Source organism: Mustela erminea, chromosome 10, assembly GCF_009829155.1.
Source record: "Mustela erminea isolate mMusErm1 chromosome 10, mMusErm1.Pri, whole genome shotgun sequence".
In the NCBI taxonomy this organism is placed as follows: Eukaryota; Metazoa; Chordata; class Mammalia; order Carnivora; family Mustelidae; genus Mustela; species Mustela erminea.
This window is the reverse complement of record NC_045623.1, coordinates 13151081-13179053: the sequence shown is the minus strand read 5'-3', so window position 1 is coordinate 13179053 and position 27973 is coordinate 13151081. Positions and strand designations below refer to the sequence as shown.

Sequence of the window (27973 nt, the reverse complement as noted above, 5' to 3'; positions counted from 1 at the left end):
TAGCAAGCACGAGTTTTTGTTCTTTATCGTTCTCCCAGATGAGGCCTGCAGAGTCCTTGAGGGGAAGGAAAACCAACAGGTGGGAGCAATGCGATAAACAGGAAGGTCAGTGTGTTAATGGTGCCTAATGTCCTCCTCCCCATTCCAAGTTCATGTTTGCCTCTTTCTGGGTTCGCTTCCTCGGAACAGCGGACCCCGAGATGGACATCTGCGCGCAGGGAGTTTACTGGGGAGTACTCTCTCAGGGACAATGCCTGTGGGAAGTGGAAAGGACAGTGCTGGGCAGCGGGGAAGCCGAACTGCAGAGCACTCCAAAGGCCTCAGCTAACCCCTTGGTGAACTCTGGAGTCCGACTGTTGGAAACGTCCCAGAATGAGGCTAGTGGGGCTTTATACTCTTCCAGCGGTGGTGCAGGCTGCCCCCAAGAGGGACGTTGTCATCAGGAGAGGTAGCCGTCTTCAGCCGAGGGCAAATCCCAGAGAGGGACATCCTTGTCATCTGTCAGCCTTGAGCTCATTCTGCAGCTGGGCAAAGGAGCATGGCAGTTCTGGAGAAGAGGGGCTCAGAGGCAAACCGCAGCATCTCTTCGTCCACTCTCCCCACCACTTCCATCCACTTGCCGCCCAGAAGCTTTGGGAAAAGCTCCATCTGGATTCTGTTTGGCCTCTTCTCTTGGCGAATCTTACAAAACGAAAGTTAAGGGATGAATTACAAACACAGTGAGAATCACCGCCAAGGACTTTCCAGAGCCTAGAGAAAGTACACAGAATTTACCAAGGAATTTAGAAGTGTTCCAGGAACATATAATCCAAGACACCAGATCTGTATCAGTTGGTTCGAGTGTGTTCGTATGCACTCCACATGCAAAATTACCGGATGGGAAAGGCAGAGCGAGAAGACCCTGAGGGTAACCTAAGTGACCGGAACGTGTATAGAAAAACAGAGGGGTTTGAAAACCGGGAGATATTGCACAAGATCTTTTGGAAGCTATCCCCAAAGCTTTTCCTGTGAGAACAGACTGAACTCGAATTCAGTCCTGCAAACAAAGGAAGGGTGAGTCCAGAGAAGATGGCAGGGATCGGCTCCTTAATACCTGTAGAGAGCACTCAGGAACAAACTTGGAGGCAGATATGACCTTTTGTTAATGGCCTTAGACTAGAAGTAGGGGACTTAGGATGCAAGAAAAACTTTGAACGGGAAAAGTCTTATTGTCAGATCTCCAACTTCTCACTAAACATTTAAAAATTGGTACATAATTTACATACAATAAAATTCACCTTTTTAAGATTTTATTTATTTATGAAAGACAGAGAGAATGAAAAAGAGAGAGGCAGAGGGGGAAGCAGGCTCCCCATGGAGCAGAAAACCTAATGTGGGACTCCATCACAGGACCCTGGGATCACGACCCCAGCCAAAGGCGGATGCTTAACTGAGCCACCCAGGCGCACCCCCCCGCCCCCGACAGAGAGTTTTTAAGCAGCCATCATGACATTTCGGGGAGCAATTACGAACATGCCTGAAACCAATCCAAACATAGAAAGTCTCAGTAAGGAGATTGAAGACAAGTAAGAGCAAATGGAATATTAGAACTTAAAAATACAATAACCAAAGTAAAAATTTAATGGATGAGCTTAACAACAGAATTGAGTGGGCAGAGAAAGAATCCTTTAACTTGAAGATAACAGAATAGAAATTGCCCAGTTTAAGCAAAAGAGAAAATGGAGGGGGGAAAAAATGAACACAGAATCAGGAACTTGTAGAGCTATAACGAAAGATCAAATAATTGTGTCACTGGAGTGTTGGAAAAAACAAGAAAGAGGGCAAAGATGAAAAAGTATTCAGAGATGTAATGGCTGAAACTCTTCCTAAATTTCCTGAAAATCTTTCAAAAGGCATAAACTTACAAATTCAAGAAACTGAGCGCATCTTGAATAATATAACCCCAAAGAAATCCATACATGATACATCACAGTCAAACTTCTGAAAACTAAAAACAAAGACAAAAATCTTAAAAGGAGCAAAAACAGAAAAGATGCATCATCCCTAGGGAATAAATAACTTGGATAACAAAAGATTTTCTCATTAAAACCTATGGAGGCCAGAAGGAAGTGGTATAGTATTTTCCAAATGCTGGAAGAATAGAACTGTCAGTCACCCCGGTGGCCTATATCTAGCAAACAAACATATCCTTCAGGAATGAAGAAGAACTGAAGACATTCCCAGAGAAGGGGCACTTGGGTGGCTCAGTCGTCAAGCGTGAGCTGAGCCTTCAGCTCAGGTCATGATCCCAGGGTCAGGGGATCAAGCTCCACATTGAGCCCCACACTGGGCTCCCTGCTTGGCGGGAAGCCTGCTCCTCCCTGTCCCACTCCCCCTGCTTGTGTTCCCTCTCTCACTGTGTCTCTCTCCATCAAATAAATAAATAAAATCATTAAAAAAAAAAGATATTCCCAGAGGAAGGAAAATTAAGAGAAATTGCCCAGCAGACCTACCGTAAAAGAATGGCTAACGGAATTCTCTAAACCGAAAGAAAATGATGAAAGGAGAAATCTTCAGCATCAGGAAGGAAGAAAGAATAAGAGAAAGATTGAAAGTACAATAGGGGACGCCTGGGTGGCTCAGTGGGTTAAGCCTCTGCCTTCGGCTTGGTTCATGATCTCAGGGTTCTGGGATCAAGCCCCACATCGGGCTCTCTGCTCAGCAGGGAGCCTGCTTCCCCCCCTCTCTCTGCTCTCTGTTCTGTCTACTTGTGATCAATCTCTCTGTCAAATAAATAAAATCTTGAAAAAAAAAAAGAATACCATGAATCACTGGATGGAGAAGAGCCCCCACTAAACTACATCAAAGAATTTAAATTTTGTTTTCGATAAGTCATTAAAATTTTGTTATATACTTCCTTCTGCAGCATTGCCCATTAGGCTGATTAAATCATAATAGACTTCTAACTTTATTTTGTAATTTCCTTTTCTATCATATTCATATTCACTATAAATCTTTTTAAAATATTAATATAAAAAATCAAATTGTTGGGGCGCCAAGGGTGGCTCAGTAGGTGGGGTCTCTGTCTTTGGCTCGGGTCATGATCTCAGGGTTCTGGGATCAAGCCCTGCATCAGGCTCCCTGCTGAGCAGAGAAAAGCTCCCTGTTTCCCCCTCTCTCTGCCTACTTGTGATCTTTCTCTCTCTCTCACTGTCATAAATAAATAAAATATTTTTTAAAAAATCAAATTATCTTAAAAATCAGTGTAACTTACCACCTTCACAGAGTATAGGAATCATATGACCAGGTCAAATGCAGAAAAAAACCTTGACAAAAAAAGTAATTAAAGGAAACAAGTAATTAAAGGAGTATTAGAAAGAGTCATGGGTGAATTAAACTTTTCAGAGACGGTTTCTTATTTCATAAAGTGAATTATTTAAAAGGCTGAAGGAGATGTACATCAATAACCTGCTGTCTGGCACAGAATAAGGGCTCAGCTGATAGCTGTTATTGATAACATATTATTTACATGGGGTTATATATTACATATATGCTATTTCCATAGGAGATAGATATACAGGCTTAGAGTCCTATACAAGTGGAAGACATAAAAAGGAAGGGCCTTTTGGGGAAAGCATATGAAATAATACTTTTTTTTTTCAAGATTTTATTTATTTATTTGTCATAGAGAGAGAAGCGAGAGGGAGCACAGGCAGACAGAGTGGCAGGCAGAGGCAGAGGGAGAAGCAGATGGCTTCTCGGCCTTTTGGCTAAGATCAAGTACAGAGGGAGAAGCAGGCTCCCTGCCAAGCAAGGAGCCCGATGTGGGGCTCGATCCCAGGACGCTGGGATCATGACCTGAGCTTAACCAACTGAGCCACCCAGGCGTCCCTGAAATAATACTTTTATTATTAAGAGGTCCCAAAGGGTTAAAAATCTATGCTACATGCACATCTGACTTAGAGTTATGATTACAATAGGCCCTCAGGGCACCTGGCTGGCTCAGCCACTAGAGCATGTGACTCTTTATCGTAGAGTTCTGAGTTCAAGCCCCACGTGGGGCATGGAGCCTCTTAAAAATAAATAAATAAGTGGTGGCCTGGGTGGCTCAGAGCTGTCTGACTCTTGCTTTTGGCTCAGGCGGCGATGTCATGACGGGTGAGATGAGACGGGCTGTCAGCAGGCTCCACTCTCAGCGGGGAGTGGACTGAAGTTTCTCTCCCTCTGCCCCTCCCCCCACTCATGCCCTACACTCTCCCTCTCTTAAATAAACAAATGAATCCTTATAAATAAATAAATCAAACTTTAAAAATAATAAAATAGGCCCTCAGTAAAAAGGCAGTGAGTAGGAAGACACAACTTACAAACAGAAAACAAAAGAAGAAAATACTATACACAGATGGAAGTGCAAATGTTACTCTTCAAGAATTTTTTTTCTTTGCGTGTGATGGATGGCATTTAATGAAAGAAAGAAAGAAAGCAGGGGTGCCTGGGTGGCTCAGTTGGTTAAGCCTCTGCCTTCTGCTCAGGTCATGATCTCGGGGTCCTGGAATCAAGTCCAGTGTCAGGCTCCCTGCTTGGCAGGGAGCCTGCTTCTCCCTCTCCCTCTGCCCCTCTGCCTCCTTGTGATCTCTCTTTCTCTCTCAAATAAATAAATAAAATCTTAAAAAAGAAAAAGAAAAGAAAATGTCTCTTAATTATAAAAAACTTAGAAAAAACGTTTAATGAAAGTGCCCAATGCTAATTAAGCTAGGGTGAGATAGGTAAGCTCACCTCAGGCGGGAACAGCTCAAGTGGATACAAAATAGGCCTGAAGAGCCAGAAATTAATGAATGAAAAAAAAAATGCAGAATAGAGTAGGTTTTGTATTTTTTTTTTTAATATTTTATTTATTTGATAGAGAGAGACACAGGGAGAGGGGAAGACAAGCAGGGGAAGTGGGAGAGGGAGAAGCAGGCCTCCTGCTAAGCAGGGAGCCCGATGTGGGCCTCGATCCCAGGACCCTGGGATCATGACCTGAGCCGAAGGCAGAAGCCCAACGACTGAGCCACCCAGGCGCCTGGTTTTGTATTATATTACTCTCAAAATACATGTTTAATAGTTTCCTAATTTCCTTAACAGTAGGTTAATATTGTCCATGATGACAAACTACGAAAAGGTCAAGATCCAATGTAGGTGTCAGAAATCAACATCTGCTGGAGGAAAACAGCCTGGTTGCTCCTGGAGTACGACTGTGGCCCTCCCTTCCTCACCAAATGGTGGTTGAAAGGCTCTCATGATGAGACCCTGGGACACGTTTTTCAAAAATCAAAGTACAGTTGGGTAGTACCCCTTGGCCACATTAGACTTGTCCCGTGCAGCTAAAATCCTTCTGGCTGACAGGTGTATTAGTACGCATGATGGGTAATCAACCATTAATAAATCATGACAGTTGTTCCACTCTAATCACCTGTCATGAATAATTCAGAGCTAAAAATGCATTTCAGTGTAAATGGTCGCCGGGCCTCTCATCTAATCCAGCGTTGGGTTCAGGTTTCCCCATCTTGTCGCACAGGCTGGAGTGGAGCACAAACTAAGTTCCGAGAGAAGCGCCAAATGGAGGTGCCACCCCATACTGGGGCGGGGGGTGCGGGGGAGTACCTGTGCGCTACAGGACAAGGTCACAGAAGGAATGGCCAGAGCCCGGCTTTCGGATCTGGGACTTCTGGGTCCTGTCCCTAGCCTGACACTGGCTCTGCTGAAAGACTCACATGGTCTTCTCCAGTCCACAACTGCTAGCATTTAAAAACTTCCCAGTCTCTTGAGGTCATAAAAGGAGCCATGAGAGTGGAGGGATCTATGGGAACATAGCTGGGAGAGGGGCTCAAACCACCAAGCATTCCGTCCTACCCAGGAAGCTGTGGACAACCGGAGGTTTGGGAAGGTTCAGCTCATTATAGAGATGGCTGACCTGTCCATAAATCACGTCTGAGGAGCTGTGGTCCTGGTGGACAGCAGGAGAGCCCGGGGAAATTTCAAGGGTGAGTTGTCAGGATTGAGTGAATATGGGTCTTTCTGCTTGAGGAGCAGAGAGAGTTTCGCTTGCTTCCAGGGCAGACCCAACTGATGTTTGAGAGCACAGGCCAAAGGGAGCAGTGTCCCAGACTCAGCAGTCCAGCCCTGTAGTCCAGTGTATCCTCTTCGGTTCATTTTTGGGATGTGATTAGAATAAAAAATGAGTTGTTGTAGTGATCAGGGTTGGGGCTATAGTGATGCAAGTGAGCCACCCTGAGCACAAAACTGAAGGAGCCACTCACCCGCAGAAACCAACTCTACATTTGTATGATCTTGAGTGAGCGTCTCCTTAAATCCTGTGCCTCCTTGCCTCAAGGTAGTACTGGCCCTGATCGGCAGCTCCCCAGACAATTGAATTGCCTAGGGTAGGCTCCCCATCACTCATGGCCCCAAATCCTCTTCTCCTATTTCCCAGATCTCTGGAGTTTCCCAGTCCAGGTACAGTACCATGAGAATCCAATCTTAGATTAGATTTTGAAAGGAAAGACCATGTTAGCTCCATTCTGGACTTCCCTGTATTCTCCCCTGCCTGGACCGAAAATGGATATGGGCAGAGTGATCCCAAGACGCACACATCTCCTTTATGTCCAAGCCCAGCTGAACGCTTAAATGGTTTCTCATCCGAATTCTTAAGGAATAAGGGCTTCCGCTGCCTCCTCCCATCCCTTCATCAGCCCAGGCCGCCCAAGTGCTTCCACCGTGGGTTCCCTTCCCTCTCAGCTCCAGGCAGTTCCGTTCTGATCTCAGAGCTAAGAGATGGATTCACTTTCTCTGGTTAGCAGCTCTCTCAGCTGCAATCTTCTTTCCTTAATCTTTGCTTTACTCAGCTGCCTCTTGGCTCTAAGACGGCTGCCAGGCGCCGGCTCCCAGGGGGAGGGAGAAAGCCTTACCACTCACAGTCATCTTAGGCAGCTGGCAAACCACCAAGTGGGAGATTTCAAGAAATCTTCCCATTTCCTATCAAAAAAGTCCTGTTTCACTTCACAGATGTGTTTCTCTCTATAAAAACGCAGATTCCCCCTGAAAGGAGAACACGTTACTCTATCACCAAGCACACCTTGTGTGAGGATTCAGTGCTAAGCAGTAAAGCATTGAATGGGTATATCACAACTTGTTTATCCATTTCCCAGTTGAGGGAGATGTGGGTTGTTTCCAGTTGTGAAATTACAAATATAGTCCTTAGAAAAGCATTCATGTAAAAGGTTTTGTATGGACATAGGTTTTCCTTTTGCTTCTGACCACTTTCCATTATTTTCTTTTTCATTATTATTATTTATTTATTTATTTGACAGAAGGGATCACAAGTAGGCAGAGAGGCAGGCAGGGAGGTGGGGAGCGGGGCGGGAAGCAGGCTCCCCGCTGAGCAGAGAGCCCGATGCGGGGCTCCATCCCAGGACCCTGGGAGCATGACCTGAGCTGAAGGCAGAGGCTTAACCCACTGAGCCACCCAGGCGCCCCTCCCTTATTTTCAATGCTTCCAAGCCCCCATCATCCTTCCCAGTAGCCTCTACAGTTCTCCTTGCTTGCCCTCTTGCTTCGCTATGATCCATTTCTGCAGAACGGCCAGAATCAAATTTGGAAAATTTCACTCAGTTGTATCTCACTTCAGTTATAAGTTCTTTAATGCATCCCAATTATACTTAGAATAAAATCCAAACTCTTTAGGCTTCCTTGCTCACCAAGTACTCAGGCCCGGTCCCATCATTCATCTCTGAACACATCCTCTACTTCTAGCTTCCTCTATGCTCCGGCCCAGGAGAAGACCCAGGTTTGGGGCAGGGAGGGTGGGAAAACCTGAAGCTTATATAAGCTGTGGACAATGGGGGAGAAAGATTGGAAAAAATAAGATAAAATGAAAAGTCAATACAGAGCTTTGGGGACATCTATGAGGGTCCCTGGAGGCTTACACTTCATTAGCTTTAGGGCCAATTCCCTTGTCTTCCACATTCCCCTTAACTGCTTTTTTTTTTTAATTGAAATATATTTGAAATATAACATTGTATAAGTTTAAGGTATTCGTTTCCCCTTACTTCTTTCCATCCCTTGGCTCTAGCTGTTCACTTTGCTTGGAATGCTCTTACTCCAAATGTGCACCCAGCCATTTCTCTGACTTTTGGATTTCAGCTTAAATGTCACCTCCCCAGAGATGCTTCCTCTAAGCATCCAATTTAAGAATCTACTTAGTCATTTGAAATAACATCACTCTGTTTTAAGGCTTAGCAGAGCACTTGGTCCCATCTGATTATTTCTTATATTATAATATTATATTATTATATTATTTATGTATCTACTACCTGTCTTCCCAAAGGAAAATGTCATTCCATGGGGGTCAGGGACTTATCCATTGTTTGTTACTGTATAGGCAATGACTAGAACTGGGCCAGGCCCATAGAAGGAGCTCAGGAATGAACAGAGACTCCACCCTGAAGGAGTCCACCATCCAGCAATGAAATCAGACAACCCATGAACACCTGCAGAAGGGCACTGACATGATAAGGGGGGTAAAGATGAAATCAGGGGGGCGCCTGGGTGGCTCAGTGGGTTAAGCCGCTGCCTTCGCTCAGGTCATGATCTCAGGGTCCTGGGATCGAGTCCCGCATCGGGCTCTCTGCTCGTCAGGGAGCCTGCTTACCCCTCTCTCTCCCTCTCTGCCTGCCTCTCAGTCTACTTGTGATTTCTCTCTGTCAAATAAATAAATAAAATCTTTAAAAAAAAAAAAAAAAGATGAAATCAGGGAACAGATGATAGCTCTTCTGATGGGAGGAGTCAGGGATTGCTGACCAGAGGTGGGGTTCTTCGATCTGGGCTTTGAGGTATAGGTGTGAATTGTCAAAGAAAAAATTCTGCAATGACAATTGTTTAAAGCATGGTGGGGCAGATTTCATTCCAGACCATTATCAGAGAAATGGGGACCACTGCAGTGGGTATTTGCATGGGGGAAAAACATAGGACTCCACTCTGAAAACAGGATAGGCAAGACCTCTGAAAAGACTAAATTTACAGCCGAAGAACAAGGTAGAGATCCCTGGATGGGGAGGATGTCAACAAAGGAGGAAACAAAATTACTAATTGGAAACATTAAAGGTGAGGGGGCTTCTGGCTAAACAGACCTAACAGGATCCTTGCTGAAGACGGGCTACAGTGCTCAGACATCACCCAGGGGAGGGGGGAGGATGAGGAACTTGCCTTTGTAGGGCTCTTGCTAAAACTGGATTTTATAAGCACATGTACAGATGGGCCTAGGAGAAGGCTCAGTAGCCTGACTAAAGTGTGGTCAAGCAAAAAAATCTTAGAAAACAGAGCAATGATGGGGCATTTCAAACAGGAAACAGAAGGAGGTAAGTACAGTGTGTGTATAGGAAGTGGGACTATGAATTTATTAGCTATTTAATGCTATGTAATAGGCCACCCCAAAACTTAGAGGTTTGAAACAACAGATATTTATTTTTTCTTAAAATTCTGTGCATTGACTGGGCTTTAATGTGACTACACTCAGCTGTTAGCTGGATTGGAAGATCCAAGACAGTTTCACCCACAGTTCTGGAGCCCTGGGATTGGCTGTATTTTGAAGCTGCTCTATTTTCTTTCACATAGGAAAGGAAACTCTTTCTGAGGTGAGGAAAATTCTTCCTCCTCCAGCTTGGGTCCAGTGGTTCAGGACTTGTAAATTACCTGACAATATCCAGATTAATAGGAGAAAAGATAAGGTTTTTTATATGTGCACAGGAGCTCCCAGAAATAAAATTTTATATATATATATATATATATATATAAACTTAACAAAAGCGGGGTTATTAGGGCTTCAGTGAGAAATATGGAAGTTTCTATTAGGCTGTTTGATGCTAATGGAAATGGTCAGTTTGTCTCCATGGCAGCTGAACTCACAGGAAATCTCCTTGGAGGATGAGTTAATGGTGCTTCCAGGAAGCCAAGATAAGTCAGATAAGGGAAATTCAGGTTAGATTTCTTTCCGTATCTTCTGTAGCTCAAGTTCTTCACTTTCTTAACTCTGGGAAATCCCACTGGGCCCCCCCCCCCCCCACCTCTTACCCTCCAGAAAACCAGACTGGCTTCCTATAAGGAGAACTGCTTTCAATTCCTCTAGGAATTGGGCTGTAATTTAAACAACATCATAGTTTGATCTCCCATACATCCTTTTACAAGGGCTTTTCCCTCTGAGTGCATTTAGCTAAGAGGAGGAGATCTAAAAAAAAATTCCTACCAGACTCTGAATACCAGCCTCTAATTGGCCAAATTTCTAATCATGGAGTTATTAAATCCTTTCAAACATCTTGACAGGTATCAAGCAGGACAAACAGTAAATACTTCTGGCATTATTGAACAAATCAGAAGACTGCATCAAACATATTTCTAAAAAGCTCAGGGATGCCTGGGTGGCTCGGATGGTTAAGTGTCTGACTCTTGGTTTCTGCTCGAGTCATCATTTCAGGGTCGTGAGACTGAGCTCCCTGTCAGGACCTACTCAGTGCAGAGTCTGCTTAAATTCCTCTCTCCCCACCCTCTCTTTGCCCCTCCCCAACACCATGCTCGCTCACTCCCTCTCTCTCTCTCAAATAAATAAATAAACCTTTAAAAAAATAAAACTGGGACGTTCAGAAACAACTGCATATATGGGGGGTATCAGAAAGTGACTATGCACACCCAGGGAAGTCTCAGAAAAGACCTCTGAGAAGACTTTAAATTTATACCTCAGGTAACTCCTTGGCACGAGACATCCTACACCAATCCAAATAATAATGATAACAATAAATAACAATCCCAATGAAAGAGAAGAATCTGATTTCCAGAGCTACCACATTACTAGATTAAAATGTCCAGTTTTCAACAACAACAACAACAACAAATCAAAAGGCATACAAAGAAACAGGAATGTATGACCCACTCAAAGGAAAAAATGACAGAAACTGTTCCTGAGAAAGACCTGATGACAGATACATTTATGCTAGGCAAAGACTTCAAAACAAATGTCTTGGGGCACCTGGGTGGCTCAGTCAGTTAAACGTCTTCCTCTTGATTTCAGCTCAGGTAATGATCTCATCTTTGTGAGATGGAGCCCAATGTTGGGTTCCACGCTCAGCAGGGAGTCTGCTGGAGATTCTCTTCTCCCTCTCTCTCTTCCCCTCCCTCGGCTCATGCTTTCTCTCTTTCTCTCTCTCTAATAAATCTTTAAAAAAATTTTGCCTCAGAGAATTAAATAAATATGTTGAGAAATGTGAAAGAGACCTTCAATAGAAATAGATAGAGAAATGTGATAGAGACCTTAAAAAGAAACCAAAAAGAAATCCTGGGGCTTAAAAGTATAAATGAAATGGGGCACCTGGCTGGCTCAGTTGGTGGAATGTGCAACTCTTGATCTTGGGGTTGTGAATTTGAGCCCCATGTTGGGTGTGGAGATTACTTAAAAATAAAATCTTAAAAAAAAAAAAAGGGGGTGCCTGGGTGGCTCAGTGGATTAAGCCTCTGCCTTCGGCTCAGGTCATGATCTCAGGGTCCTGGGATCAAGCCCCACATCGGGCTCTCTGCTCAGCAGGGAGCCTGCATCTCCCTCTCTGCCTGCCTCTCTGCCTACTTGTGATTTCTCTCTCTGTCAAATAAATAAAATAAAATCTTAAAAAAAAAACTGAAATCAAAAATTCACTAGAGAGATTCAAAGGCTGACTTTAGCAGGCAGAAGAAAGGATTGAAGAATTACGAACTTGAAGCTAGGATAATGGAGAGTATGGAGTCTGAGGAGCAGAAAGAAATAAGATGGGAGAACTCATGGGAGTCCCAGAAGGAGAATAGAAAGTGGTGAGACATTATTTGAGGAAATAATGGCAGAAGAATTCCCAAATTTAATGAAAGACATTAATACATCCAAGAGGTTCAGTAAACTCCAAGCAAGATAACCTCAAAGAGAACCACACTGAGACATATTATAATCAAACTTTCAAGGACAAAGACAAGAAGAATCTTGAAAGCAGTGAGGAGCAAATTATTGTGTACAAGATATCCTTAATAGAGCGGCTTTCTAGTCAAAAACTTTGGAGGCCAGAGGCAGTGGGCCAATGTATAAGAAGTGCCAAAAGGAAAAAAGAACTGTCAACCAGGAATCCTACACCTCGCAAAACTGTCCTTCAAAAGTGAGGGAGAAATTAAGACATTCCCAGATAGGGATGCCTGGGTGGCTCAGTTGGTTGCCCCTCCCCCGCTCTCTAAATAAACAAAATATTTAAAAAAAACATTCCCAGATAAAAGCTGGAAGAGTTCATTACCACTAATGCTGCCTGCAAGAAATGCTAAAGAAATGCTGTAAGGTAAAATGAAAGGACAATAAACAGTAACTTGAAGCTATATGGAGAAATAAAGATTTCAATGAAGGTAAATTGCCCATAGGCACTTATGAAAGCTAGTTTTATTGTAACAATGGTTTACAACTACACTTTTTGTTTCTACATGATTTAAGAGACTATATAAAGAAGAAAAAAAAACAATTACTAGCATAAAAGTTGGTATTGTTTTTTGGTTTGTAACTCCAAATCTTGTTTTCTATATAATTTGAAAGAGTAATGCATTAAAAAAACATTAGTTTAGGTTTTGGGTCACACAATGCATAAAAATGTAGTTTGGGGACACCAAGAACTAAAAGGAGTAGGGATGTAGTTATTATAAAGAGGCAGAGTTTTTATGTTATTAAAGTTAAGCTGGCAATAATTCAAATTAGAGTGTCATTAACTTTAGGGTGTTAAATGTAATCCCCATGGCAACCACAAAGAAAACAGCTGTAGAATATACATGGAAGGAAATGAGAAGGAAATTTAAGCATTCACTAGAAAAAGATCAACTTGGGGTACCTGGGTAGCTCAGTTGGTTGAATGTCTAACTCTTGATTTTGGCTCAGGTCATGATCTCAGGGTCATAAGATTGACCCCTGAGGCAGACTCCACATTTAGTGGGGAGTCTGATGGAGATTCTCTCCCTCTACCCCTCCCCCAGCTGATTGATGCACTCTCTCTCTCCCTCAAAATAAATAAATACTTCTTTAAAAAAAATCAATTAAACACAGTAATGCAGGAAATGAGGGACAAACAAAGATATAAGGCATATAGAAAACAAATAACACAATGACAGAAGTCTCTCATCAGTAATTACATTAAATATAAATATATTAGGGGGGTGGGGTTATGGACATTGGGGAGGGTATGTGCTTTGGTGAGTGCTGTAAAGTGTGTAAACCTGGCGATTCACAGACCTGTACCCCTGGTGATAAAAATATATTATATGTTTATAAAAAATAAAAAAAAAATTTTTTAATAAATAAATATATTAAATTTGGCAATCAATGACCTAGATCCACAGAATGGAGAAAAGCACATGTCCATATGCTACCTACCAAGAGACTCAAGAGCCAAAGACACGAGTAGATTGAAATTGAAAGAGTGGAAAAAGATAGTCCATGAAAGAGGTATTCAAAGAGATCAGGAATGGCTATAGAATGTCATACAAAATAGACTTTAAATCAAAGAAGTTTTTAAGAGACAAAAAAGAACATTATACATTTATGAAAGTTTCAATATAGCAAGAAGATGTAACAATAAAAACCTTCACATAAGTAGGGGGTGTTTGGGTGGCTCATTGGGTTAAAGCCTCTGCCTTCAGCTCAGGTTGTGATTCCAGGGTCCTGGGATCGAGCCCCACATCGGGCTCCCTGCTTGTCAGGGAGCCTGCTTCTCCCTCTGCCACTCCCCTTGCCTGTGTTCCCTCTTTCGCCGTGTCTCTCTCTGCCAAATAAATAAAATCTTAAAAAAAAAAAAAATCTGACAAAATCCCTGGACAAGATGGCTTCACTGGTGAATTCTATCAACATTAAGATTTGTCTTTATGTATGTACACACACACACACACACACACACACACAGTAACACTTCTCAAACTTTTCCAAAAACTTTAAGTGGAAGGAACACTTCCTAACTCTCTCTGTGAGACCAGTATTACCCTGTACCAATGCCAGAAAAAAAACACTACAAGAAAATAAAAACTATATGGGGTGCCTGGGTGGCTCAGTGGGTTAATGTCTTGCCTTCGGCTCAGGTCATGATCCCAGGGTCATGGGATCAAGCCCCGCATCAGGCTCTCTGCTCAGCAGGGAGCCTGCTTCCTCCTCTCTCTCTGCCTGCCTCTCTGCCTGCTTCTGATCTCTGTCTGTCGAATAAATAAATAAAATCTTTAAAAAGAAAAGAAAACTATAGACTGATATTCCTTCTGAACATTGATGTAAAAATCCTCAACAAAATACAAGCAAACCAAATTCAACAGCATGCTCAAAGAATTATACACCATGACCAAGTGGATTTTATTCCTGGAATGAAAGAATAGTTAAACATAAGAAAAATCAGTCAGAGGAATATATCAGATTAACAGAATGTAAGGAAAAAAACACACAATAATCTCAATTGATACACTTGACAAAATTTGAAATGCTTTCACGTTTAAACATACACACACACTAAAAAACCAGGAATAGAAAGAAACCAAATCAACATTAAAAAGCCACATATAAAAAATCCACAATGAACATCATAATGATAGAAGACTAAATGCTTTTCCTTTAAGACAGGAACAACGCAAGGATGTCTGCTTTCGTCACTTCTATTCAACATAGCACTGGAGATTTCCAGCCAGAGCAATTAGTCAAGGAAAATAAATAAATAAAAGACGTCCAAGTTGGAAAGGAAGAAGTAAAATTATCTCTGTTTGCGCATGATATCATCTTATATATAGAAAGCCCTTAAGATTCTAGACACACACACATGCACAGACACTGATTAGAAGTAATGAATTCAGCAAAGTGGCAGATTACCAAGTCAACACACAAAAATTAGCTGTGTTTCTCTACACTAACAATAACCAATCTAAAGAAGAAATTATGAAAACAATTTCATTTACAACTGCATCAAAAAGAATAAAATCCTTAAGAACCAAGAAGATGAAGGATTTATACAATGAAAACTATAACACATTTCTAAAAGAAATTAAAGGCATAAATAAATAGAAACATGCCCCATATTTATGGATTAGAAGACTTAATACTGTTAAAAGGTCCACATGGAGCATCTGCATGGCTGTTAAACATCTGACTCTTGGTTTCAGCTCAGGTTGTGATCTCAGGGTCGTGAGATCGAGCCTGGCATCAGGCTCTGTGCTCAGAGCCAAGTCTGCATGAGATTCTCTGTCCCTCTAAAATACATAAATACATAAAATGTAATGTCAATAGTACTCAAAGCAATAAGTAGATGCAATGCAATCCCTGGCAAAATCCCAATGTTTTTTGTTTTTTGTTTTTTTGCTGTAACAGAAAAATCCATCTCCAAATTCACATGGAATCCAAGGGACCCTCAACAGCCAAAACAATCTTGGAAAAGAACAAAACTAGAGGAGTTATACTTCCTGACTTTAAAACTTACTACAAAGCTACAACAGTCAGAACAGTAGTACTGACAAAAAGACAGACATATAGACAAATGGAGTAGAATAGACACCCCAGATAAAAACACTCACAAAGATGGTGAAACAATTTGTAAAAGGCTGCCAGAACCATTTAGTGGGGGAAAGGACAGTCTTTTCAAGGAACGGTGCTGGGAAAACTGGATGTCCACATGTGAAAGAATGTAATGTAGTCGGACCTCTGCCTAACACCACATACAAAAATTAACTCAAAATGCATAAAAGACCTAAATGTAAGAAATGAAACAATAAAACTCTTAGAAGAAGACACAGGACAAAATTTCACAACATTGAAGGCACAAGTAAGAAAAAAAAGACAAATTTGACTTCATGGAAGTTTTTAAATTTTGTGCATAAAAAGATACTTTCAGGGGTGCCTGGGTGGCTCAGTTCGTTAAAGCCTATTCCTTCAGCTCGGGTCATGATGTCAGGGTCTTGGGATCGAGCCCCACGTCAGGCTCTCTGCTCAGCAGGGAGCCTGCTTCCTCCTCTCTCTCTGCTTGCCTCTCTGACTACTTGTGATCTCTGTCTTTCAAATAAATAAATAAAATTTTTTTTTAAAAAAGATACTTTCAGGGCTCCTGGGTGGCTCAGTCTGATAAGCATCTGTCTTCCGCTCAGGTTATGATCTCAGGGTCCTAGGATGGAGCCCTGCATGGGGCTGGGGTGTGTGTGGGGGGGGGGGGGGTCTCTGCCCAGTGGGGAGTCTGCTTCTTCTTCTCCTTCTGTAATCTCTCTCAATTTCACTCTCTCTCAAATAAATAAAATCTTAGGAAAAAAAAAAAAATAAAGATACTCTCCACGGAGTAAAAAGGCAGCCCACAGAATGGGAGAAAATATTTACAAATTATATAATAGAAAAAGGAATGCTACCCAGAATATACAGAGAACTCATAAAACTCTATGATAAATAAGCTGATTCAAAAATGGGCAAAGGACTTGAATTGGCATTTCTCTAAAGAAGACATACAGATGATCAATAAACATATTAAGAGATGCTCAACATCACTCATCATGAGGGAAATGTAAACCAAAACGGCAATGAGAGACCACTCACACCCATTAGGATGATTATTATAAAGACAAAAAACAGACACAAAAACCAAAACAACCGGAGTTGGAGAGGATGTGAAGTTAGAACCCTTGGCGCACCTGGCTGGCACTCTTGATCTTGGGGTAGTGAGTTCAAGTCTCACGCAGGGCATAGAGGTTACTTTAAAAAATGAGGGGCACCTGGGTGGCTCAGAGGATTAAGTGTCTGCTTTCCACTCAGGTCATGATCTTGGGGTCCTGGGATCCAGCCCAGCATGCCTCCCTGCTCAGTGGGGAGCCTGCTTCTTCCTCTCCCAGTCCCCCTGCTTGTTCTCCCTCTCACTGTGTCTCTTTGTCAAATAAATAAAATCTTAAAAAAAAAAAAAATATATATATATATATATATATATATATATATATATATATATATAATTACAGTATGACCCAACTATTCTGCTTCTGGGTATATACCCAGAAAAATCGAAAGCATAGTTTCAAAGAAATATTTGTATCTGCGTGTTCATAGAAACATTATTCGTAATAGCTAAAATGCAGAAGCAGCCCAAGTCTCCATGGGTGGACAAATGGATAAGCAAAATGTATAATGTAGTACACACACAATGGAATATTATTCAGCCTTAAAAAGGAAGGATGTTCTGACACAGGCTCCAGCATGGATGAACCTTAAAGATAATTATGCTAAGTGATACAGTCACCAACAGACACAAACTGCGTGATTTCACTGACCTAAAATACTTCATCAAATGCACAGAGACAGAAAATACAATGGTGGCTGCCCACGGCGGGGGGAGGGGAGAATGGGGAGTTGTTATGTAATTGGTACAGGGTTTCAGTCTCCCAAGAGGGAAAGAAGTTCTGGAGATGGATGGTGGTGATGCCTGTGCAGCCTTCTAAACGTATTTAATACTTCAGAGCCGTACATCACATTTTATATGTATTTTGGTCACAATAAAAAAAAAATGGAAACAAAAAGCAAGAGAAACCATGAAATTAGGGTCAGTAAGAGGAACACAAAGGAAGCTGCAACTTACTAAGTGATGATTCAGCTCTCTTCCCAGGTGGCAGGCACCCGGATAATCACTGTATTGTTTTATAACTACCATTTTGTTACATTGTCTTTTGATATGCAGGAATATTTACTTGGAAGATTCAGGGAGAAAATCTTCGGAGGTGAAAGGAGGAGGGCCTGTAGCTTGGGCGCCAGCCCGGGGGAGCAGTGACCGCGGGCGGGGGCGCAGCGGGGACGCAGCGGGGACCCTGAGTGGGCAGCTCCTCAGCCAGCAGCTCCGGGGCGCGGGAGCACGACGGCGGCGGGGAGTGCAGCGCCGCCTCCGGCCACACGAGGGCGCCCCGCGCCGCCGCGTCCAGCCTGCGGCTCTGGACTCGAGGGGTACCGGGGGCCTTCTGCGAGGTGAGGGGCAGCGGGCAGTCGGGGAGGGAGAGAGTCCTGTCTGACCCCAGACCGATGCCCTCTCCGGGTCCCTCGTGGGGTCACCCTTGAAGAAGGTCAGTGTAAGGTCCCCCTGGCAACTGGACTCTGGGCACCAGCTTCCAGGCCTGAGGAGTTGGTGCGCATGTGTCGGGGCTGCCTGCGTGGGGGAGGGGAATGTTTGTTTCTCGGGGTGTGAGCTGTAGGTAGGGGTGTGGGTGTGGAGGTTTCCCCTGGGATGGCGTGGAGGGTGGGCGGGGGCGTGGGGCGGGGCAGTTCCGGCCTGCCGGGGGCGGCCTCGAGGAGCGGAATCTGAAGCGAGGAGCCGCCCAAGTGGCCTGGGCGACTCCTCCCGTCCGAGTCCGCGGAGGGTCTGACCGCCGAGAGCGCAGCCTCTGCTCTCATGCCCGCGGCTGGCGGAAGGTGCTCGGCGTCCCCTTTGCTCGGCGCCGCGGGATGGAGAGGGAGAGCTTCCCTAGGGGCCTGCAACCCGCCCCGCCCTGGTCTTCTCATCGCCCCGCAAAGTCTTTGATCTCCCGCGGCTGTCGGCTCCTGCCGCTCAGGGACCTGGTGCCACTAAGATGTGTCCAGGGGCATAGTCCAGCAGAGGTCTTGTGACCTAAGAAACACCACTGGTCTCACTTGGACCAGAACATTCTTTTTTCCTCCTGAAAGCTGCCTCGGGCCGTGGCAGGGAGCCCGGGTTTGGAAGGGGGAGTGAGAAGGATGGCGGAATATGTCACCCCCAAATTTGCCTCTTGGTCATAAGGCTTATTTTGAGCTGGTTATTTTACCAAATAAGGAAAACAGTAGAAGTTACCCTTTTGAAAGGGAAACTTATATTTGCAAAGGAAAATACTCTTTTGTAAGGGTGTCTCACTCTCCGTAGTAGGAAGAGAAGGTGACCCTCAGTCACCAGAGACGCTTACCCAATGGGGACAGCAGTGATTTAAATCTGCCTAAGAAGCTTTCCCCTTGTTTACCCTGCTTTTCCAGGTAACCTCCCATACAGACCTCCCCCCACCATCCTCACCTTTTGTTCTTTTGTCTTTAGCTGAAGTCGCTGAAGCTACTGGCTTAGGCCCCCTGGGACGAATGACTTTTTCTCTTATCTCAGATATATACAGGAGGTACACCTACAAATAAACTTCTGTTTGTTTTTCTCATGTTAATCTGTTTTTTATTACAGGGGCCTCAGTCACGAATTCAGAAGGGTATAGGAGAAATTATTTTTCTTCCCCTCCACAGGACACAGCTGCCAGGGGCCTAGAGGCTTCTCCCCTCTCCCACCACGGGCACTGGGCTTCTACTGCACATGAATAAGCTCTACAGGCTGTACTTGGGTCTGGCGTCTCAGCCGGGGATTTGGAGAGCATTAGGGTTAGTGGAAATTAAACCCAGGGTGGGAGGCTCAGGCCAGTAGGCTGACGCCCTGGACAGTGTCCCAGAGCCAGAGGATGAGGAAGTCCTGAGGCTTCTTGGAGCCGGAACCAGAGAAGGAATAGCAAGTCTCAGGAATCCTTAGGGTCCGGAAACAGGCTGGGACAAAAGCAGGACTTCACGGTGCCTGGGAGACTCCCTGCCAGGGAGGGGTGAAGAAGAACAGGTTTAGGCCAACAACCTGAGAAAGATGTGAGAGAACATCTTCCTAGGACTACTGGCAGGCCCTGGCCCAGAGCAGGGGTCCAGGGAGCAAAGCTTAATTACCCTGTAGTCACTAAGAGTTACTTGGAAGAAGGCATTAGTGTGGGGTCTGGGCTGGTTAAAAGTCTAGTTCAGCCCCCCCAGTAGCTGTGTGACCCTAAATGAGCAAACTTCTCGGCCTAACTGAACCTTAGTTTCATCATCTGCGAAGTGGCAACAATAATGATCTTACAGAGTTAGGGAGACTCAGAAAGTAGGAATGTAGAGTGTTTCCAGGAACAGTGAATGCTATTTACCAGCATTCTTTTCCAGGGCCCAGCCCCCCAGGGGATGACTCCTGGCCGCTCACCTTTTCAAAAAGCAGGCCTCCCTTCTAGGCTCCTCTAATTGGCCTGCACTACTGTGAGAATGAATTGGTAAGAAGTTCCGACGTCAGCCCAGGAGTAAGTAATGGGCTCCTGTCTTCTGTGGACAGCCCCGGGGGGGACATGCTTGGGTTCCAAGCAGAGCATCTGTGGGATGGCAGACCACCAGTCCTCAGGGTGAATGCGGTGAACAGGCACGTGGGTCTCTCCTTTCATCTGGTATCTCAGGGCAGAAGGAATGCAGAACTCAAAGTAGAAAGGACCAGGGGTGGCTGCCTGATCCAGCAGAGGCTGAGGCCCGGGGCCTTTGTCTAAGGCTGTGCTGGATGTTCTTTGTACCTTTCAGTCATGAGGGTGAGAGGTCATGGGTCAAGACCCTCCTCCACAGGGGGAGGAGAGAAGGCCTGAATGTAGGCTCTGTGTCCACAGCCTCTCCCTGCCCACCCTCAGCCCCCTATCCGTGCTCCAGAGCCTCTCAGTCATCCAGCTCCAACTCCCTTAGGTGAGAAAGGGAGAAGCTTCCCTGGTTCCTGGCCAATGAGAGCTGCTCAACAAATGTTGGTGGAATTGAACTGCATGTAGGCCATAAGGTTCACGGGAGGGAAGAGGCTTTTTGTGAACTCAGTCCAGAGGCAGGAAGCCTGTGGGTGGGTACCACCCCAGGATCCAGTGCCAGGAGCTGGTGGGGGCCCCACCCTTCCAGGTGTACGTGGTGCTGAAACCTGGCAACCACCCCAGGTTTCTCCCTGCTCCCTCTCCCACCCCCTCCTGTGCACTCACCTCCTCCTAAACTCCCAGCAGTCTGCTCTGTCTTTTCCCTGTCCTCTTCTAGGCAGGCAGTAGTTCCAGGCTACACTGCCTCAGCGTCGTCACTGACATCCTCACCCGCAGTCCAGCCCTCTCCAGCCTATTCCACAAACTGCAGCACAGGGACTCCTGTCCCTGCTTAAATACCTACTATGGCTCGCCACTGCCCACAGGATAAAGCTCAGATTCTTTGAGCTGTGGAAGGCCCCTTGGGATCCCCATGCTTTCCTCTCCAGCTTCATTTCTTGTCCACCATCCTGACTCACCACTCTGTGCACTGGTGGACTCAGCTGTCTACTTGTGGTCACTGCCAAACAGCTTCTGGGGGTTTGTATATGCATATGCTCCCTTCAAGTGGAAATTAGCATTGTTGTGCAGACGCACTCAGGCACCGTTTGTTTCTTCCTGCTTAATGTGGTCAATTTGTAGTTTTCCCTTCCAGCCTTGTATTAGACTCTACTACTACTGGAAAGCTGGCTCTTACCATTCTGTGCCCCAACCCCCCACACTGGCTCAGGTGCGCCCCCTCTGCTCTCAGCTCCCTGTGCTGCCCAGGCTTTTAGGACAGACGCCCTGTTACACCAACCACATTCCTTGATGATTCCAGTCTCTGCGGGCCCTGGAGGGTCAGCCCTTCTTTAGGGTCGGGCTCTGTCTTATCCGCTGCTGAATCTCCTGGGGCCTGGCCCTGGCTGCCAGTCACCCACCACCCTCTACCAGAAGCACCTTCATTCAGCAAGGGCTGTGTGCCCCGCCCCGGGGGGGGGGGTGTGTGTGGAAGGGTGGGGGGGAGGGGTGGTGAGCGCTCTCCAGGCACAAACAGGGGTGCAGGTAACCCTCTTGTGGCTGAAGAGCACCCAGGACACCCTCCCCCGTATTTTCTGTGCTTTGCAGGCAGAAGGCTACAGCGACATTTCCCAGACCGCTCCTTCCAGAGCGTGGATGCCCACTGTGAGCCAGCGCTCGGCCCCCCACCTGGGACTCCGCAGGTGGAAGGGAGCCAGAGGCCGCCTTCCTGAGCTTGGCTGCTCCCTTCCGACAGACAGGCAGGGTCACGCAGACCTGCGTCTTTTCCTGCACTGGTGTCCTGGGCGCAATTCCACACCACTGGAGGCAGCCACCAAGGCCCTGCTCGATGCAGGGCTTGATCCCAGGACCCTGGGATTATGACCCAAGCAGAAGGCAGAGGCTTTAACCCACTGAGCCACCCAGGTGCCCCAGACCAGTAGTGTTTGGAGACACACTTCAGTGATGGATGCAAAGTCAATAGAGGGGGTCTGTGTGGCGGGGGTGTCGCCAGGCCCATGGGGCAGGAGGCTTGCTTGGGTGGCAGCGCCTTGCTGAACCTAGAGTAGTTTGGCCTTGCTGGTGGCCCAGGGTTGAAGGGAGCCTGGGAGCCTGGCAGACATCGGAGGCTCAGGGGTATACCAGAATTCGGAGGGAGAGTATGGCCAGCACTCAGACGGAACATTGCCGCCAATATGCTATGTCTGTCATCTCCTATTAGGCCGCTAGCAGTAGAGAGGCAGCCAAAGCCTCTAGTGAGGAGAAAAGTAAACCCAAGGGGTTGGTTGGTGCTTCAAGTATTTAAGTGAGGCCAGGCTTGATTCCATCTGAGGGCACTGCACAGGGGAGCTAGATCCGTCTCCCTGGACAGATCCTTCTCTGGAGCCCTCACTCATTCATCCTTTCTTTGTATATATTCAACAAATGAGGCCTATCAGATAATAAGCATATTCAGGGCCTCCCTGCCTCGCAGAGCTTAAATCCCAGGGGAGAACACATTTTCCTGTTTCCTTGTTGATTATCCTCCTTTCAACAGGTGAGTGCCATTTTCCTTTCAATGACTTTTTTTTTTTTTTTTAAGGTTTTATTGAGGGGCACCTGGGTGGCTCAGTGGGTTAAGCCTCTGCTTTTGGCTCAGATAATGGTCTCGGGGTCCTGGGATTGAGCCTCACATCGGGCTCTCTGCTCAGCAGGGAGCCTGCTTCTCCTTCTCCCTCTGCCTGCCTCTCTGCCTATTTGTGATCTGTGTGAAAGATTTTACTGACTTATTTGAAAGTGAAGGAGAGAGAGTTCATGCATGTGTGAGCAGTGTTGGGAGCAGCAGAGGGAAGGAATCTCAAGCAGAGTCCCCACTGAGTGTGGAGCCCAATGCGGGGCTCGATCCCAGGACCCTTAGATCATGACCTAAGCTGAAACCAAGAGACACTCCACTGAGCCACCCAGTCGCCCCAGCGATGGCTTTAAGTGAGCTGGTTCCCTAAGTCAGACTTTGGGAATGCTTCAGGGTTGTCCCTGCCCATAATAAGGACTTCCATTCCCAGAGATCTGAGGGAACTCAGACACTAATTCTCCGTGGCCACCCATCTGGCAACAAATGTCCAGCCACAATGTTGGAAGAGGAGGGGCTCTGACTATGGATGTCGAACAGGTACTTCTTCATTGATTTCTTTGAGGCCACCCAGAGCCTCACAGGGCTCTCCTGTGTTTGGCCTTTCATCAAACCTGGGCTTGGGAAACACTGCCAGTAGTTCACTTGACTTTCTGAAGTTTGGCTTCTGGACTTTTAGGGCCCTCATCACACTATGTTGTAAGAAAGCCTTGATTTCCTCATATTTCCCACAACAGACTTAGTGCTTCTTGAAAGCTGAGGTTAGTCCTCATTCCTCTATCTTCCTAGCCTGGCCCACAGTCTGTGTTTAACACCAGCTTGCCAGTTGCTTCTACCCTGGCCCCACACAGCTCTTTGGATGTTCTTCTCCAGGAGAAACGTGGCCTTCCCTTTTTCTACCTGGCTGAAATGTCACCTCCTGCAGGAACGTCTCCAGCCCCTAAAACCAAAAGGGAACAATGAGTTTGCGTGTGGTTCCCTCTCATCTCAAGCAGCTCCTAGCTGGTAGTGTCTAGAAAGGCAAACTGATGAGTGCTGTGCACTATGGTGCAAGGCAAAATTGTGAGACTTTACAAATGGGCAGAGGATTCCTGGGTGTTCTGTCTGTGGAAGGCTGTGAGTTGTCTGGGGTTCTGGGCTATCTGGTTCTGTAGGGAGCTCTGCATCTGTCTTCTGCTGGGCTGCATTACAGCTTGGTGGAGATGGGAGCTAACCTGTGGAGGGCTGACAGTGGTGCAGATGCTCTCCCTCTGATGGGCGATGCGAATTACTCCTGTTCATGGCAGTGCAAATGTGTTTTGTCCAGTAGAGAAATCTCCATAAATCCACAGTTGCAAAATCTTACTGGTTCCCTCCTTAATGAGTTATATAAACATGTACATTTTATATCTGTATGAAAGCTATGATTTTACCATTTTTTAAAGATTTATCTATTTGAGAGAAAGAGAGATATAGACAGAGAGAGGGAGAACAAGCTGGGAGAGGAGCAGATTCTATGCTGAGCACAGGGCCCGACGTGGGGTTCAGTCTCACAGCCCTGATATCATGACCTGGGCGAAGGGCAAGAGCAGAACGTTTTAACTGACTGAGCCACCTAGGTGTCCCTAACTTTACCATTTTTTAAAAATAATTTTGTTAAAGATTTTCTCTAATTGAGAGATAGAGGTGAGTGAGAGAGCACAAGCAGGGGGAGCAGCAGAGGGAGAGGGAGAAGCAGGCTCACCGATGAGCAGGAAGCCCAGTGTGGGGCTTGATCCCACGACCCTGGGTTCATGACCTGAGCCAGAGGCAGATGCTTAACTGACTGAGCCACCCAGGTGCCCTGATTTTACCATTTTAAAGAAAGATTTATTTATTTGAAGTGGGAGGAAATGTAAGGGGGGGAGGGCAGAGAGAGAGAGGGAGAGAATCTCAAGTAGATTCCCTGCTGAGTGCAGAACCTGACCTGGGGCTCAATATCACGACCCTGAGATCATGACCCTTGCCAAAATCAAGAGTCCGATACTTCAAACTGAGCCACCCAGGTGCCCTGTGATTTTACCATTTTGAAAAATATTCTTTGTCAGTGGGAAGATCTAGGACAGAGGTAGTGATAATTCCTGCTGAGCATATATTCAGGCATTATGCTAAGGGTCTTATAGACATTACCATATTTAACCATCTTGGCAACACTATAAGTTCTGTTCAGTCCCATTTTATGGTTGTACAAACTGTGGCCTAGAAGTTAAATAACTTAAGGACTCAGAATCAGTAAGCAGCCTGTTTGGAACTTGTACCCAACACCTGGGATTTGACACAGATTCATACTCTGTGCTGTACACCTAAAGACCATTAAAAATGAATGGGGGGGGCGCCTGGTTGGCTCAGTCTGTTGGGTGTCTGCTTTTGGTTCAGGTCGTGATCCCAGGGTGCTGGGATCGAGCCCGCCTCAGGTTCCCTGCTTGGCAGGGAGCCTGCTTCTCCCTCTCCTCCCTGCTCCTGTGCGCGCTCTCTCTCAAATAAATAAAATCTTAAAAGAAAACACAACACAACAAAATACACACACACACAAAAACTGGGGATAGAATCAGTAAGGGCCTCCTGGAAGAGGAGACAAACCGAGTTTCAAAAGATGACGAGGAGTTAGTACAGAGGGGTTACCAGGCAAGGGCGAGCGCGTAGGAAGGCAGGGCGGTCGGAAATCAGGGCCTGCTGTACTCAGATATTCTGCTGGGCGGGAGAGCAGGGTGCGGCCATGGAGGACTGGCCGGAGATAAGACTGCAGCAGTACGAAGGTGCTGATTGCTGATTGAGAAGGGCTCCTGGGGGTCAAGCAGAGATTGGACTTTATCCTCAAACTATAGAATTTTCAGCAGAGGAGTGACATGATTCGATGGGTTTTATCTTTATTGCTTTTATTTGAAGTTATAAAAGCCACTGAGACACTTGGTCTTTTTAGAGAAATCATTTTGACAGCAGTGTTGAGGTTGGATTGGAAGTGGCAGGAACCTAGGTGGGGAGGCTGTTGAAAAGCCAAGCCGGGAACAAAAGGAGGGGTTGAAAGGAGAAACAGAAACGCTTTTGGGCACGTGGGGTAAGGATCGGAGAGACAGAGGGAGACGCTGGGGCAGGGGTGGAATTTTAGACGCCCTGCCAAGTGCCTGGCTCACTGACCCCTAGTGCAGGCCGGTTCTTGCTCACTCTTAGCATTGGAGAAGATGGTACTTGGAATTTAAAAGGTGAAGGGTTGATCATCAAAAGTAAAGCTCTCCTATTGAGAAGCGTATATATATAAATAAACAGGGCCTGAGGAAAATCACCCAGGCCCCTCTCTTTTGGTTTCAAGGGTGGGGTGGGGGGCGATGAGAAAGGAAAAGAGACAAATCACAATGACAAGAATCATTAGAAACGTTCTCTTGATAATTATCGATGTACAGATTGTCAGCACACCAGGTGATTTCTAATCCAAGCCCAGTTCGCCTCCTGGCTTCTTAATGGCTGCGGGCCACTTCCTCTTGGGATCCAGCCAGAGTAAGCTCAGGAAATGCAAACTTTTAATTCTGGAATTAGTAAAGCATATTAGGAAAGGAAATCCACAAATGAAGAGATCACATTATGAATTCTGACGCCAAGGGAAAAGACTGTGAGTTCATTGGGGCCAGGACTATTTTACTCATTTTGGTGCAGGGCCCAAGTCATTGGTTTGGTCCTTGTTCCAAGATTACCCAGGATTCAGCCTCTCCCATTCTTGTAGGTCTTCAGACGTCCATCTGGTGCCTTCAGCTCTAGGCACTGAGCTGTCTGCAGTCCTGCTTTGCACTGTTCTGCAGCAGGGGAGATGCCCTGCTCAGATGAAGACCCAAATAAAGGGTCAATATTTTTCATGACACCCGCCAGGATTTTCTGTGAATCTGAGGACAGAATATACTCAAAAGGTCTTTGAAAACCGATTAGCTATACAAATGTTATCAGCTGTTCCGTATTCCTTGTTGTTCTGACTGATGACTTGACACTTGCTATTTAATTTATATATTTTAAGATTTATTTATTTGAGAAAGGGAGAGAGAGACCACGGGGGAGGGGCAGAGAGAGAGGGAGACTCCTTACTGGACTGCTGGCTGAGTGCAGAGCCCTTCGTGGGGCTCCATCTCATGACCCTGAGATCATGACCTGAGCCAAAATCAAGAGTCAGATATTCAACTGAGCCACCCAGGTGCTCTGCTGTTTAATTTTTAACACTATGAGCTCAATGTAATGCTAGTATATACTCAACAGAAGACTGGGTACTTTCACACTTAATCCTCACAATTTCATTGTTTACTTTACCAGAGGCTCAGAGAAACTAACTTGCTCAAGAATATACTTTTTGTCCTTTTTAGGGCCCTCTTGAGATTGGGTTAAAGAATTCTCCATGTCTTCCCACCACAACACTTACTACAGAGTTCTCCCCATTATACTGGAAGCTGTGGGTGCCAGGAACAAAATTTTGGTCACAGTTCTCTCTATTCAGCAAATGAGTACATAGAAGATGCTAGAGAAACAAAACAAAGCCAACCTGCCTAATACTTTTTCCTTTACAACATAGGTTCACTGTCTGTCTTCTGCTCCTAGAATGTAAGCTGTATGGAAGACCTACTGTGCCTGGCTGGATTCTCAAAGCCTAGAACGATGCTTGGGACACAGTAACAGTCCAATAAATACTTGCTGGTAAATAAAGGACAGCTATGTGGACAAGCAAATTCTCCTTTTTGTGACATCAGTGCACTTTTTTTCTGACGCTGATTCCAGTAAGATAACGCTTTGAGACTGCAACACTCTGATGTGGGTAAGTGCTGAATGCTCTGGCTTTCTGAGTTAAACATTCACTTGCAGCAAGATGATGATCAGAGAGGGAACCACAGGAATGCTGTCCCTGAGAGCATGGTCTCAGGGAAGACGGCACTGCAGGCTGGTGCAGGTGTGGGCCATGGACTCTTGCTCCATGGCCCTGGTCCAGCACCAGCAAGACCATGACTTGAGACCACTGGGCTCTTGAGTCCTGGGTCTCATACACCACCCTTTCACCAGATGCAGCTCTTGAAGCAGCAGGAAAAAAATAACCTGCTTGTAATAATCAGCTTCATGTTCTTAGGAATCCTGTTTCTTGCCAGAACCCTTCTAGATCAATTATACTATTCTTTCCCCTCTCTGCAAACCAGAATTATGTGCTACATTAAATATTTTTTTAGTGTAAAAGTTACCATCGCATTAAGAAAATTTAGAGTA

General features: G+C 45.5%; 1 protein-coding gene and 1 long non-coding RNA gene across 5 annotated transcripts; one reads left to right on the top strand and one right to left on the bottom strand.

Moving 5' to 3' along the window:
* Positions 1-22595, bottom strand: LOC116567794. 4 transcript variants are annotated; one of them, XM_032303113.1, is made up of 2 exons: positions 19053-22595; positions 1-681 (listed from the first exon to the last, which is right to left on the bottom strand). In XM_032303113.1, the coding sequence occupies exon 1, from the start codon at positions 22304-22306 to the stop codon at positions 21395-21397; it is 912 nt and encodes a 303-aa protein (XP_032159004.1). In that variant the 5' UTR covers positions 22307-22595; the 3' UTR covers positions 1-681; positions 19053-21394. The 4 variants fall into 4 exon arrangements, with proteins under 4 accessions (XP_032159004.1, XP_032159008.1, XP_032159005.1 ...); XM_032303117.1 differs by having other exon boundaries at positions 20809-22595; XM_032303114.1 differs by lacking the exon at positions 1-681 and having other exon boundaries at positions 20088-20367; positions 20809-22595.
* LOC116567795 lies at positions 19317-27600 on the top strand. The gene is made up of 3 exons (XR_004276334.1): positions 19317-19399; positions 19976-20106; positions 27294-27600. It is a non-coding gene; the product is annotated as an uncharacterized LOC116567795 (long non-coding RNA).
* The last annotated feature ends 373 nt before the right edge of the window (positions 27601-27973 follow it).

Coding starts and splice junctions, on each gene's coding strand:
- LOC116567794 (XM_032303113.1), bottom strand. CDS start 22,306: ATGTTCCGTCTGAGTGCTGGCCATACTCTCCCTCCGAATTCTGGTATA.